The sequence below is a fragment of the Astatotilapia calliptera genome, chromosome 15 (assembly GCF_964374335.1).
Source record: "Astatotilapia calliptera chromosome 15, fAstCal68.1, whole genome shotgun sequence".
NCBI lineage: Eukaryota > Metazoa > Chordata > Actinopteri > Cichliformes > Cichlidae > Astatotilapia > Astatotilapia calliptera.
Window position 1 is genome coordinate 10,494,884 of NC_137436.1, and position 15,272 is coordinate 10,510,155.

A 15,272-nucleotide genomic window follows, 5' to 3' on the forward strand; every position below is an offset into this window, starting at 1 on the left:
GTCTTGCTGCAAATGGGAAACAGATTATGGAAATACAATGCCACAATGATAAGACAGCAAATGTGACACAACAGGCATGTCCAGCCTTTCTCGAGTAATTACAGTTTCCATGCACCTTAAGGTATCTCGATTTTCTGTCAATTTACTCTAGACTGTGTTACATGTTGGTGCGTCTTTATACGAAACACATACACATAGAAATGTTAGTCTTGGTTATTTTCAAGACCAATAACATGTTATAAATTAATGTCCCCAATGACAAATAAATTATGACTGGTGCCACTTCAGAATAAACAACGCAGCAACATACTAATAAGAGCATGTTGAAGCTAATAGTTTTGACACTGTAGTTTTTCTTCTGCGCCTTTAATTCAAATACAAAACAGACTGATGTCGCTATTTATACATTTTGACTCCCTGGTAAGAGATAAAAAAAAGAGGGGGAGAGAGTGACAACAGCTATTCTTGGCGTATACTTGTATACTTCCTCTTCATTTATAGGTGAGTTGCGTTGTTATTGGCTGGAGATGAAACGTGTGACCTCTTCCTCTGTCTTCCATGGCAACTTCAAGCAGTCGGAGGAGCAGGGGGATATGGGAGGAGCGAGCGCTTGAGCTCCAGGTGGTCGCGCAGACTGCGTAAAAACGCACGACAAACTATTACGAAACGAATCGCGATCGTCACCTAGCTTCTGACACGTCTATGAATGAGCCGCTAACGGAGAAAGCGGTCTCGATTCTCGGCTGGAGAAACCACCGAGAGAGTTCAAAGGCTAGGGTGATGCGTCGCTGAAAGAGTTATCAAGAAAAGACGGACAAAGCGACGCAAGACAGTGCGGGGTCGACTTCAGAGTTTCTCATACAACTTTTTTTTTCTCTATAGGACCGACACGGTCCATTTCAGCGACAAGTGGAGATATGTTTAAGAAAACCAAGAGTAAAGTGCTGGTGGATTACGCGTCAGAGGAGGACGACATGTCCTGGCACTATCATCACTCCTACAAGGTAATGACACGGATAAAAAGCAAACAGAGGCATTCACTGCTAATAATGGTACGCTTATACTCTGATGAACTCGGGAAGCTGTAAAATTGTAGCAATACAAACAAAAAAACGAAAACTGTATCAAAATGATTGATTTCACCTGTTCAGGCTTTTTTAAAAATGACTTTAATAAACACAAATAAGAATATAAAGTAGCCTGAATAATTATACATCTGTTTAAATAATGACAAATCATAATTCTTCTATTTCTTATGTTTTCTTCTCATAAAAGTTGCCAAATAGACTTCAAACAAAGAAATGGAGGAGGTGCACAAGTGCTGAAACTCAGGTTAGAAAATGCAGCTTGGAGGTCAAAGAAGGGAGCCTGAATCTAAGAGCTAGAGTGTGTGGACTAATTTTGGCACAATACTGCTCAAGTATAAGAAATATAATTTAAATTAAAACGTAATAAAATAAAATACAGGAGGGTAAATTCAGCATGTTATTATAGAGATGGATATGATTTAATGTACAGTAGGTTAGGTTTTACATGCAACTTTGAATCTGTTTGCAGTTTTCGTAAAGGTCAGAGGTGTGATTGGTACTTAAGAAGGCATGGTTCACAAATGCCTGTTTGTTGTGGGTTGTGTTTTTTTCTTCTTCTTTTTTTGTTACCCATATTTTCCAGGTAAACAATAAGAGTGTGAGAGGTCTAAAGAACCTCTGTATCACCACTTGTAAGCAGCTGGGCTCTGTCATGCTGATGGGAGCATGGGGGAGGATGCATACGCACCCACAGACACACAAGGATAGCCAGCCACGACTCATTGCTCATAAGAAATAGCAAGGTGACATGTTTATCAGTTGAGATTCTTGTGGTGGTGTTTTTAACCACTTGGATCAGGTTTTGAGTAAAAACCTATGTTGAGTGAGCATAAGGTGCTCACATCTAGTTGAATAGTGAAGCTCCAGTGAAAGAGGAGGAGGACGGGCGGCTTCCAAATCTCTGGATACATAGATAAATCTGTTAAAACTCATGGGATATTTTATTCCTCATAAAGGTTGGCGGCACAAAATAATGTGCTTTTGTCATGCTTGCGGTATGTAATCAGCTTACTGTATGCATGATCAAAGCTTCTTTAAAAGGCCAGCCATGATTTTAGGTTTCTTTTTGGTAGAGCGAGTAGTGAATCACATTTTTAAGGACATTTGCAACACCAATTACATAAAAATGCTCTCCTTAATCATATCAGTGTCATATTTTACTCACTGCCTGCACCTCCATCCCTGTATACACCTCAGACTACATGTATACATTTGTCATGCAGTACACAATTGGGAAAATCCACCAACATCATTTCCCAACATTTTTCATCTGCTGTTGTGACAGTGCTGATATCTGTGACCCTTGGCTTAGTTTATTCAACCTCCAGTAATAACGCATGTTTCCCTTACATGTGTAGGGGACAGAGCTGCTCTGAGTTCACTTTGTGTCTCTGTCGCCAGTGGTCACAAACAAAAAACTATAAACTGACCTAGGATCAGAGCAGCAGCTGCTCTTTAGAGATCCTGGGAAAGCAATCAAGGAGGAGGTGGGTGGAGGGGGGGGTCTTGTCCCGTCTGCATGGCAGTAAAGTACATAAAAGGGTCAGGGGTCAGATCATAAAATGCTGTAAACACAGCAAAGACCCAACAGGATGAAGTCAGGATTAAAGTTATGATAACAAAGTCTGCAAAGGAAAGATTTTTTCCTTCCAGTTATTCAAACTGACGTAGCTGCACTGTCTGATTTACCACATGCAGAGCAACCGAAGAGGAGAGCGAAGCGAATCTGCAGCATTTTTGTATCACAATGAAATTGCAGGGATAGCCTTTTGAATTCTTCTGTACTTTTTAAACAAAAAACAAGAAAGACCCCCCCCCCCCCCCCAAAAAAAAAGGATTAATCCACTTTAAAGCTACAAAAAGTACCAAATCTACTAATTATCTTGACAAATCGAGGACAGAAAATAGACGAGATGACAGCCTGTAAGCACAACATGGGAAAAACACATGACTACTTAAGTGATAATCATGAAGAAAACCAAAATGGTCTTGTTGAGGCTGTCGATTGAGCTCTGTCCTGAACTTTGTGCTGAGTCACACTGTATGGAGTTTTTTTTTCTGTACCATTTTTCGGTATTAAGTGTAGCTTTCCTGAAAAAGAGAACATTGCTGGAAACTACTCAAAACAACAATAGTCTGATCTGTTGGCTACTGTGCGCCTACACTCAAGCCATCAGGGGTCAAGTTTCTGCTTAGGAGAATCTGAAATCCTGCTCTTTAGCTTTCTCCACCCACATATATCCAGGTGGCCCAAGAGTCAGCCAGCGACCTTCATTGTGTTATATCTCACACCTCTTCCTCTGTTATTTTGTCTGACAAATATACTTCCACGTATTTAAATCTCCTGATCAAAATCTTATTTTTGCTTATCGTCATCACAAGACAGCAGATCTCTTTGGTTGTAATAGTGGAGAGACCTGCAGTCGGACAGATACGGACAAGTAAAACACAAAGACAGGGAGGGAGAAAAGAGCAAGAGCAGAGAAATGCATAGCCTGAAGTTACTATCATTCCTTTTGTCTATGAACAGTGCACCGGGGTGACAGCAGGCCCTGTGCCTGCTTGCTTTTGCCACTCACTTCTACTGAAGTTCAACAAGTTGCAAGCAGCTGTCAGCTTGCAGAAGGTGTGTTTGCCTGTTTGTCTGTGGCTTACTGCAGTAACACTCCTAAATGCTTATATAAAACCACCATGACTGTGAAGTGGGGTAATAAGAGTATACATCACGTCTAGCGAACCTTTGAAGGCCTCACTTCTAAATCATTGAGTCATAAAGAGGATAGTAAAGGAAATGTGATCCCCTGCTGAAGGGAAGAGAGTTGAGTTCCTGGACCTCAGACACTTGTTTGGTCTCACAAGTTTGCCTCAGTCCAACACTAAAAATGTCATAAATAGGATCTGTCTGAATGCTTTCTACATTTAGCTGTTCAATACGGGGACCAGGAGATGGCTTGTTTAACTTGGGATGAAGAATGGGAACAGTGGGGGAGTCTATTTTATGAAGCCGTTTAGTATAAGGTTATTTAGGTTTTTTTTGATGAATCTAGAAAGAAGGAGAGCCAGCAGAGAAAATATGGGGATTGCAAAAACAACCTGATAAAGACTACACGGATGGATAACAAGGAACAGGTGAGTTTAATCCGACACTTGGGAGAGTGGGGAAACGATCAAAGGAGGGAAGTAAAAGCCACAAAAGGATCAAACCTTCAAAATAAAACAGGAAATAAACTGAAAGAGGTACATGTTAAGGAATCAACAGCACAAACAAAGAGAAAAGTAGGGGTAATGACAACTGGGATAAAATGCAGATGATGATAAGCCCAAAAAATGTAGGTATACATCAATTCAAATGATGTGGCTAGAGTGTTAATAGTGGTGCTCTGTTCATTCTGCTTCCATGAACAAGCATGTGGCCTTTCTCTCCATTTACAGGCTTTCTTTTAAGCCGAGCAAACTTGCTTGGTATTCAGTCTACAGGCGTGATACTGGCATGCATGCCCTCATTTAACCTTTGGCAAAAATGTAAATAAGCACATTTCCCAAGACATTAAACTGTTTCCTTAAATGCTTTCTGTGTCCCTGGGTTTGGAGAATGTGGAGTATAAATATCGCTTCTTTGGTATTGGAATTCAGAGTGGTTCTTTATCGCCCGGCAAGCTCGGTTGTGAAACACTGCGCTTAAATGTGTGCAGACACAAAGAGGGAAAGTGAGAATGCAAAAAAGGCCGCCCTGGGGGTGTGAAATAAGAACTCCTGATCTCTGTTGTTAGGAGGATTTTTTTCCAAAACACTACTCCCCCTTGCCCTGAATCTCCTCCCCCCCTCACACTCTCTGTTCTGAAGTTGTTAATGCTTTTTACGCTCAAACAGTAGTCAGCAATTGTGTGAGACTGTATCTTTGATCAGCTCAGGTGGCGGAGACCCAGCAGACTTTGCTCAGACATGTCCAACCACCATCTCTCCTCCTTTGTCCCATAGAGTTTGGAGATGTTAAAAGTTAATGCAGCTTTGATCATTTAGCAGGAATTCTGGCGCCGCTCCTATAGAGGCTTGGCTGTACAATTAATGACTTCAATCAACCTACTTATCATGATTTAATATCCTTAAGTCTTCTGGGGCAAGTTAAGTAATAAAACTGCAAGATATGGATGATGGGATGTGTCATTTAAAATTCTAAAGGAGTCTGAAGTTTATCAAACTGTAAAGTATTTTCAAGTGCAAATATTGCTTTTGAAAAATGCTTTTGCTTATTGTCACATTTGGCATCTTGGTGTAGAAGTTGAGACAGTTAGACTCTAAGAAGAGATACAAGTTAGATGTAAATACAGCTGAAATAAAACGATGGCGTGAAATAACACTGACACTGTAAGCCGAAATAATGGCTGGTATAAATACTTATGCCATGATTTGGAAGAGATGACAGAGGTGTCAGGTGACTGAAACTGGTGGGCAGGTGGTAAAAGAAAAGGACCTGGAAATGTCCACAAGAATTCCAGGAAAAAGTGAGGTGGAAAAAGTGTCGTAAGGGAATGACTGAGGTAGTGACAAAGATAATGATCCTCAATATATTTTGTAGTGGTTTGTATTTAGGTGTGATGTTTTACTAGGAGTGTACTTCCACAAAAACATAAAAAAGTGTATTTCAAATTTAATATGAAAGAATGCCGATTTTATTTACCCACCTCTATTTGAATACATTAAACTATACTTGTTCATTCAGTTATCGTGGTAATTTTATGACGCTAACAAATGAAAACACTCTTGTAGCATGTAACTAAATGATTACTGTTCTGATAAAAACTCCATTAGGTTTACAGTAAACTTTAGTACTTCTACTTTCAGAGCAAGTGCTTTCTTGCTGCAGGCCTAATTCATCCATTTCACACAAATGCCCTTTTTCCTATACCTAAGCACTTTTAAGCTAGTGTTCACACATCAGGGGCAACTCTGGGTTTGGGATGATTGCCGAGGATACTTCAAATTGTAGACTAGAGGAGCTTTGTGGAAGTGCAAATATAACGGTCTTGGAAAAAAAATGAAAATTTAGTGAACTGTTATTGTTTGCTTCTTTCTGTTTCTTGCATATTTCTTGTGGGTGTGCAACTATAGTTAAACCCTACAATAATAAAGTGAAAACAGAGAAAACCCCAACAATCAGATGAACCCCTATGAGCAAACGATTTGGCAACAATGGAAAGGAAAAACTCCCTTTTAACAGGAAGAAACCCCCAGCAGAACCAGGCTCAGAGAGCCTGGTTCTGCATCCCAGTCTGCTTTTAAATACTCTAGAAAACATGTATGCTATGCCTTCTAAGGATGCTGCCTAAGGGAAGCATATGTAATGTAAACAGAATTGGTCCTAGGAAAGAACCCTGTGGAACTCCATAGTTAAAGTATTTGAAGAAGCCTCCCCATTTACATGAAGAAATTGGAGTCTATTAGATAGATATGAGTCAAACCACTGCAGCGCAGTGCTTTTATTACCTACAGCTTGCTCTAATCACTATAATATTCCTTTAACAATGTATATAACCTACTACAGTCTTGAGGAGTCATTGTGGAATAAAAGTGGATAAACATGCAAGTATTAAAGCAGACCATAAAAATTGCTTATATAAATAATAAGAGGTAGAATATTGGTGAATGGAGTTATTTACATGGTTAAACAAAATGCACAAGCCCATTGGCAATTATATAAAAGCCAAAACAAAGGGTGTCAAATAATAACACAAATACAACGTCTATATTAAAAACAGTCTGCAGACTGAAACACAATGAGACCAAAATAGCTCTGTTCAGTCCACATATTGTTGAGGACCATTAAGGGAAGAGGTCATGGGTTTGTTTTCTCTCCCTTTTGTTTAAATCTGCCCTCAGAGCTTAGTGGTTTCCCCCCATCTCTCCCAGCTCTCTATCCATCCATCCATCCATCCCTCCATCCCTCCATCCCTCTATCTCGCACTCCAAATACGGTGTGTTTGTGTTAGCACTTGAAAACGGTTGCCTCCCTTTTTTTTTTTTTTTTTTTTTTTTTTTTTTAAACAGGAAGGCATGCGCACAGTCCGCAAACACACAATTCCTGCTTTAAAATGTGAGAGTTTCTGTTTTGGGGCGGGGAAAGGTTGCTATTTGTCTTAACTCACTGCGGGTGTATGTGTGTCCTAGGACAAAGACATACAAGGAGAGGAAGAGGATGAGGAAGCCGTCACTGCAGTCTCCAAGGTAAACAGCACCTTCACAGCTATTCAGACAGAACACAGACGCAAACACACTATCTGCTTCCAAACATACATCAGCTTACACAGTTGACACGTGATGGTTGTCCGCTCAAAGATATGCACTCAGGCGACCCACGCTTATCTTTCTGTGCACACGCTCAGAACATCGCAGGAATCGACCCTGAAAGAGTCAATTTTATGTTGCCCAAAACATCCAGATGCTTTAAATGGCCAATGCTCTGTCAGTTCACACACGCACGCATGCACAAGCTCAGTGTCACTGCACTGTTTATCTGTAAACACACCAGCTGTCAGCCATCATCCCCAGTCTTATCCTTAACCTTATCGCTGGAAAACTGTCTGGGTTGTTTTGTCACTGTGTGCGTTTGTATTGTCAGCCTTATCCCAAGAAAGAAAAAAATAGGTTATTTTGACCTTTCAGTGGACTGTTTCTTTTATTTAAATCACTTCAGTTCAGTCATCTAAGGTATCGGTTTTTATTTTGTAGGAACCTCTGATGTCATATCACAACATGGTTTTGTAAATAGTTTGAGCAAAGCAAAATTACAAATTGGAATATTTTCCATTCAAAATCATGATGCAGGTGCATTTGTAGCTGAAGACAAGTACAAGGCCACTTTTCTGGGAATCCTCTTGTTTTTCAGCAGGTACTTGAGGGTCACCAGCATTTTGCCTCTTAACTTGTATGCCTTGCCTCAGTGGATCAGAGAAAATAAAATTAGTCTTCACTTGCAGAAGGCTTCAACCTGCGAGTTTTCATCAACCATAACCATATTGGGCTTGCTAACTCTCTAGTGGCACTCTTTAATGCTTTACTTTCCTAGCTGATCTTCTGCAGGAAATCGTGCACTGTTCACAGCCAACTTTGACAGGAAATGACACTGCGTGCCATTCTTTGACAAAGGCGTCATCAGCCAGATTTTACTACGTGGCTTTCTTCAGATCATGAAAAATGGACAGCGTGTCCTCCTGGAGCACAACAAGTTTGACTAGCAAGATGGTTTTTGTGCACCTACATAGGAGAATCACATCTGGGTGGAGTGCGGGAAGACTTTCTGAGATCTGGTTGCATCTCCTAGTTAGAGGTGTGGTGCAAAATGTGGGGCAGGCAGTTGTTGTTGCCTTTGAAGCAACATCCCCTTCCCTTTGGAGGCTGATAGCCTCAAGTGGTGACGGCCTGGAGTTTATTAGCTTTGACCGTCCATTTGGTGATTTCTCTTACGGCTTTATTATGCCTCAGCCTGTAGCAGACATCTCTCGGTGCTTTGGGACATCCAATTAAGATGTGTTTCAGGGTTCAACCAGGCCTGCTCCACACTGCATACAGGTTGTGTAATCATAGTGATGTTCATTAAGACCATACATTTAAAACCCCTAAAATTAACCAAACATGTTTATGAGAAATAAACAATGATTGAAATGTATTACTGTGACTGTGTGTAAGCATCCATCACAGTTTGCACACAGCCTTCCTGGTTCATTTGAAACTTCTAGTGCGTGTGTACATTTTTTCTGTTTAATAAGCAAGCATCTTAAAACCTGTCTGACTGCTTATATTTGACTTTGTCCAGGCACTGATACATGTAGCACTAATTATGTCAGTCAGTACTGCATCCTCACAGCTCTTAGAAACAATGACCAAAATAATTTATATAAGATTTAAGGAGTCACAAATTAGCTGAGCTGAAAGTGAGTCTGCTGGAGGAAAGCTCTGATCAGCTAAATCAGCTTGGTCATCACTGCTGTAAATATAATAAACAGTGGTTTTATTTTGAGGGTTTGAGGACATGTGTCCTTTGTCTGTGGAGGTGAGTTTTATCTCAGCGCTCTGTTCATCTTATAATCTGTGCTGACGGCGGTCCTTTACTCAAAGGCGTGCTGTGTGTGAACTTGTTAAGTCTGATTTGAAACCGCACACAGGTGATTCATTGTCTTTCAACCCCGGCTGGTCGCTCGCTTTATTGTATAGCCACTGTATTCGACTCAGTTCACAGGACATATTTCATACACCGTCCTGTTTGTGAGGACGGGGTGGCTGAGCTGGAGAAGGGAAGGAAACTGAGCATTCTTTCGAGGAGCTGGGCTTTTTGGAGTGGAACAATCAGTGTGGAAGAAAAACAAGGCTGAAAATAGCCACAGACACTGTGGAAGGCTGCAATTCTTTCACCCTCTGTTGTTCCAGCTCATATTAGGACTCACTAAGTGCACAGGGAGCCCTGAAAGTGGAGGTTACCTGTTGCTGTTTCACTCTACGATGCTTCAACAATGTTCATTAAGCTTAATGAACATGCTTTTGTACTTAAAAATAGGCTTTCATGGGCAGATGCTTCTTTACTTTCAGAACTACCACTCTGTTCTATACATTTTATCTAATGCTAAAAAGAATGAATTGAATAATTAATTGGTTAATGAGTCAAACTGCAAATTAATGGACAAAAAACATACCCCAATGACTACCACATGAGGCCCCTAAAACCACTTGTGTGCTTTCAGTCCAAAGCTAAGCTAAAACAACCAGCTGCTGGCTTAAATTTTGTGGGAAATATGGGAACATGTTATTATTCACCTTATCAAATTCAAACAAGCTTATATCTTAAATGTTGTTGTTGTTGTTGTTGTTTTTTTTTTAAATTATTATTTAAAGCTGTTTTTGGTGTCATTAGAAAAAGCAAATCCACTAGAACTTTTCAAGGTATTGCACTTGACCCATAGTCCTGTGTTTTCTCTGAGCTCTGTTTACAGAATATAAAGACTGTAAATTATGCATAAAAAAAGAAGATTGGGTTAAGATATGGGCTAAGAAGACAACTCTCACCTTGCAGAGGAGAGGTAGCACAGGGCGTAGAGTGGGTTGTTTATTAATTGGAGGGTCAGTGGTTTGATTCCTGTATATGAAAGTTCAGTATCTTGGTTTGTTTGTGGTTCTACCCCTTTAAACTGTTGCTTTTGGTGCACTGGACAGTTTTTAGATCAATTATGAAATTAATTGGTGATATAAATAATGTTCATAATAACCAAGGCCTGATTGTGAGCTTAAAACCCCCCTGAATTTATCCCCAATGTGTGCAATTCATGCAGCAATCCCTCTGCTTCAATGTCAGAGGTATGGAAAGAAGAATTTGGTCCATAACACCTCCATTGTTCTGCCAAGCGTGAATAACACAGAGAGCCAGAGAGCCATTTGCTTTACCTTCTTGGCCAGTCACTGAGCTGCTTTGGATCTAGAGGCCCAGAGGTTAGAGCACAGTGGCAGAATAGGCAGGCCTCTATTTGTGCAGGCATGCATGCAAGCACATACACTCATATACGTCCATTCAGAAAGGCTCCAACTCTTTCGGGATCTCCGGTTTCTTTGCTGGACAGCTCGAACTGCTTCTGCAAACCTTATGCAGTTTACACTCGATGGCACTCGGAGAACAAGAGCTGGGCAGTCAAGAGTTGAGACAGGGTGCTGAAACAGCTGAGATGAGGTTTTGTAAATGTTTTTTGATGATAATAAACAACAGGAAACTGGTAGGGGGGCAGTTTGCCTGCAGGCATGTTCAGAATGAGAAGTGAGTGGAGGATATTTGGGATTTTTTTTTTCTACTTATAATCAAAGAGACTTCCTCTGAGTGAGATGCAGAGGGAGATATGATGCATTTTCACTGAGTAAAGTGTTTAAAGATCCATCAGAGATATGAGCTGTATCTTAAGTATTTGCATGTGTATGACTTTAGCTGGTGGAGCCTATGTAGTGGTAGTTTTGTAAAGTTTGTTTTATCTGTTGGTGACAGATCTTATCATACGTGTTCCTGTTAGGCTTTGGGAGACAGCTGATTTCATATCCAGCTCATTGTTTGTTTGTTTGTTGTAGCTGCTGGTGGCATCCTCTGGTCAGAGATCTGTGCAGGTACTGCACACAGAGCCCTGAACTAAAGTCCTTCATAGGTATGAGAACAATAAAAGCAGTTGAAAGGTCATGTCAGGGTTAAGCTCATTAATCATGTAATATTGTGTATACTGAGAATGCACACTCAAGCAAAGGCGAGCACGGATGTGAGTAGGAGTCAAGACCTTGATAGCTGACCTTGGGAATTCTTCCCAGGCGAGAAACAAAGCCAAAACTTTGTTCCGCGGTCGCTAAGGGCGGCTGCGTCAGTGCTCGGCGGAAATCTGCGAGGGCATGGCAGGGAGGAATTCTGATGTGACGGGGAGGCTGGGATTTTCAGAGGGAGTGGAGGATCTCCCGGTGGAATGTGCTCTATGCCAGTGAGGCCCATAACAGAAATTCCCCCCTCCCCAATCCAAAAAAATAAATAAAGATTGCACGTTCATCAGTGTGAACATGCTGCTCCTCTCAATTCCTGCAAAGCCAACTTTGTGAAATCCTCGTCTTCAGGGTGTATCAATCACTCACAAACAGGCATACAGAGATATCAAGCTAACATGCAACAGATGAGTGAAATCGAGTCAGATCGGCATTTCAAAAACACTCTTGTCTTGCTGGTGTCTCTCAGGAGGCCAAAGTGAAGAAGATCATGTCCAAGAAAGACAGGAGGGAGAAGAAGATGTTCTCATCTAAAGATGACGAGCGTTTCTTGCTAACTGGAGAGAAGCTGGCTGACCGCAAAGGGTGAGGTTATGCGCTTATTACCTTTATCATATTCCAAATATTTCTCTTACTAGGGGGAAAAACTGAGCTAACACAAAGTAGAATATGTGACAGAAAATAACTCCAAATGAATAATAAGAATAAGAAGCGCTCCACTGTTTTCGCTTCTATCATGGTGTAGAAGGCAATGTTGTAAGAAATGGTCTTTCTGAAATTATTGATTACCGATCAGCAGTTCTATATAGACATATTGATTAATAGCATGCAGTAAATGCACAGTCACGTCACAACTACCCACAACATTTCTGGTTTCCATCATGTTTATACAGAGGCACTCAGTAGCCATTACTGGTCAAGTGTGTGAAGTACAAACATTTACACTCCTCACTAAATATAATGGATCCATGTCAAAACCACTTGTGTGTGTATATTTAGTCATGTCACAGCTACCCACAATAAATATATATATATATGTATGCATGCATGCCAAAGCTTTATTGTCCAGCTGTTGCTAACTTTCAGACCCCTTGAGGAAGTGGAACATGTATGAAGGTGGAAATCTTAATCAGTTCACTTGCTTTGATAAACAACAGGAATTCCCATATAATAGCTCACTGTAAGTGTTTCCCACCCAGACACTCCTGTTTATGTAGGACGGGGGAGGAGGGGGAGGATGGAGGGGTGGTTCTTAGTAAGTGGCTGTTATATATCAACATGTTTAAGACTACAGTTATGGTTATAAGTTTACAGGCACTCATCGTTGGAATGTATGTCATGGTGATTTTGTACTTTGAATGATTTCTTTTAACTTTTCTTCTACCAGGAATGATTGTACAGCAAACATCTGCAATGACTTTAAAAATCAAGAATTGGGTGAATGTATTTTTTTTTCTAATCCACATAGGCTCACATATCTGCATACACTCATTTAAATCTCTCCAGTTGTTTGAAATCATCAGTTCAAACAACTGCGCGTAATCAGATGTTTTTCAGATGTGGCACAACTTTTCCAAGGTTTGGAAGAAACCCCAAACTGTCATGCTCATATGAAAGAAAATTGCTTAAATGTTCAGCATTCAAAAAGTTCAAATCTGCTATAAACTGGAATGTGCTTTTTAAAAAAGTAATCAAAGATGTATGCTGTACAATCATTCCACCCAGAAAAAAAAAATCAAAGAAATGATTAAAAAAATCCAAAATTGCCTTGATATTAAAATGTCAGTGAATGCAAATTTCTGACCACAACTGTATATTTATTTCCTGCTCAAAGGTCTCACAAGAAAATCAAGGATGAGGAGAAGGAGAAAGAGAAGAAGGACAAGCCAGAGAAGGCCAACTGCTTCTGGGAGAGTGTTACGATGACGATGAGGCAAATCTCCCCTGCCAAAAAACTGGAGAAGATAGAAGGTTGGGAACCACCACACTTGGAGAACTTCGCTGAGACTGCTCCTGATGAAGCGCTGGTAGGCAAGAGCCAAAATGGGGACGTGGCAGAGTCATCCCCCAGCTCCCTGAGCATCCCGGCGACGGCGTTAGAGCTCCCCTCCTGGTGTGGACGGGGTCAAGAGGAGGACTCCTCCCGCTACGCTAACCTGTTGGACTCCAATGATTCAACAGCTGCCGTCAAGTGGACGGCCCGTGCTAAAGTCAAGCTGGCCGGCATCAGCAGGATGAGCAGAGGGATTGTATCAGAGAGTGCAAGTGTATGGGAGGGGTTTAAATAGCAGCACTTTATACCTCTGTACTATCAATAAATCTGACAATCTGAACCAAATATTTCTTTCTATCTAGCTCTGGACACAACCAATGTTAATGTCAACATCATGCTGACATGTTGTAGTGAATCAGAATATAAGACGAAGTATTCTGACTGAATTTGTGACTTTTAAATCACAAAAACTACAACTGAACAAAGGAAAACCTTCAACTGCTGTACATTTTTATCTGCAATACTCACTGGCATGGCAATTACATAAATAATGTTGCCAAGAAATAAGAAAAGTGATTTTTATTTAATCTTTGGGGCGTCACTGGTAGAGACTCAATGAAGAATATCCTGCTGAAGACGTTTTTGTTGGCTCTCACTTCCTTCCTGTCTATGCAGTCGCAGTATGTGAGCGATGAATGTCTTAAGCCTTAACTTGTATATTAATTATGGGCTGTGCAATCACGAAACAGCTTATGACATAGCATTTACGTGTAAAATACCCGTGTGTGTTTGAGAGTGACAGAAGATGACTTTGTGGGAAGACAGCTGGCATCACGGCTCTGAGATCTGAATCTCTGCTGTTATATTGGGGCTGATGCTGCACTTGTGCCATATCAGACTTATAATAAGGATTTCTGATCAACATTCATGTCAAAATCTACATTAAAACGGAGAAAACTACATTTCCGGCATGTAATAATTGAAAAGTGATTAAAATCTCAATGGATTTTGTAATATGCTGACAATACATTGCATTTTAATCCCCAGATGACCAACTTTGTGATCAACTCACCATCTTTATGACATGAACATTTGTAAGATCTCATCTGTAGCATCTATCCCATATGATGGCAAAGCAGCTCTGCTGGTGGTTTCATGGACGGATGTTTTTAAATCTGATGCTGGATATTTGTAATTTTGCTAATGATGGAAAAAGTAAACGCCAAACTAATACTAGGACCATTTCTCATGAGAAGCAGTAGCTCTGTGCACTTGTGCCTTGTCATTAAAATGACATCATGTGTTTGCTGTAAACGACCAATCCGCTGAGCTCATTGATGCACCTGTATGTGCTCGACCACACTTCCTGTCTCCAGTTACAAACCAGTGTCTCGGGATGCTATAAGCTTCACCAGCAGGAGCAGCAGAAGTGTTTTTGTTTTTGTTAATTCTTAAATGCTGTGTGATATATTATGTATATTGGCTATAACACATACAATGAAGAGTCTTCTTTTCCTACGATGATTTTTGTTTTCGTGCTTTCCATTGATATGTACTCATCTTTTCTTCTTTTTAAATGGGTTATTTGTTTGATACTGAAATCTGCTTCATCACAACCAGAGATCTACACATATGCAGCTCCACTGGCCGGGATGCCTGTGACTTGTATTTATTCACTAAAAGGCTGGGACTCATTTTTCTCCAGAATAAAGATCTAGACTGACACGCTGCCTCTGCTTCTTTCAACATTTTGCGAGTGAAGTAAACACACTGGACTTTGCTTTTGGAAACTATCTGGACTAATTCAGTGATCCAAACAGAAATGGTCTACTCTGATCCCCCCCCTCTCTCTCTCTCTCTCTCTCTCTCTCTCTCTCTCTCTCTCTCTCTCTCTCTCTCTCTCTCTCTCACACACACACACA

At 40.6% G+C, this 15,272-nt stretch overlaps 1 protein-coding gene across 2 annotated transcripts; it reads left to right on the plus strand.

Moving 5' to 3' along the window:
* Positions 1-320: 320 nt before the first annotated feature.
* On the plus strand, positions 321-15,075 carry si:ch211-225h24.2 (testis development-related protein). 2 transcript variants are annotated; one of them, XM_080289721.1, is made up of 5 exons: positions 321-1,004; positions 1,276-1,332; positions 7,254-7,310; positions 11,827-11,942; positions 13,192-15,075. In XM_080289721.1, the coding sequence occupies exons 1-5, from the start codon at positions 918-920 to the stop codon at positions 13,643-13,645; spliced, it is 771 nt and encodes a 256-aa protein (XP_080145847.1). In that variant the 5' UTR covers positions 321-917; the 3' UTR covers positions 13,646-15,075. The 2 variants fall into 2 exon arrangements, with proteins under 2 accessions (XP_080145847.1, XP_025998576.1); XM_026142791.2 differs by lacking the exon at positions 1,276-1,332.
* Positions 15,076-15,272: the final 197 nt, after the last annotated feature.

Coding starts and splice junctions, on each gene's coding strand:
- si:ch211-225h24.2 (XM_080289721.1), top strand. CDS start 918: ATGTTTAAGAAAACCAAGAGTAAAGTGCTGGTGGATTACGCGTCAGAG. Junction 1,005..1,275: donor ACTATCATCACTCCTACAAG/GTAATGACACGG, acceptor TTCTCATAAAAG/TTGCCAAATAGACTTCAAAC. Junction 7,311..11,826: donor CCGTCACTGCAGTCTCCAAG/GTAAACAGCACC, acceptor GGTGTCTCTCAG/GAGGCCAAAGTGAAGAAGAT.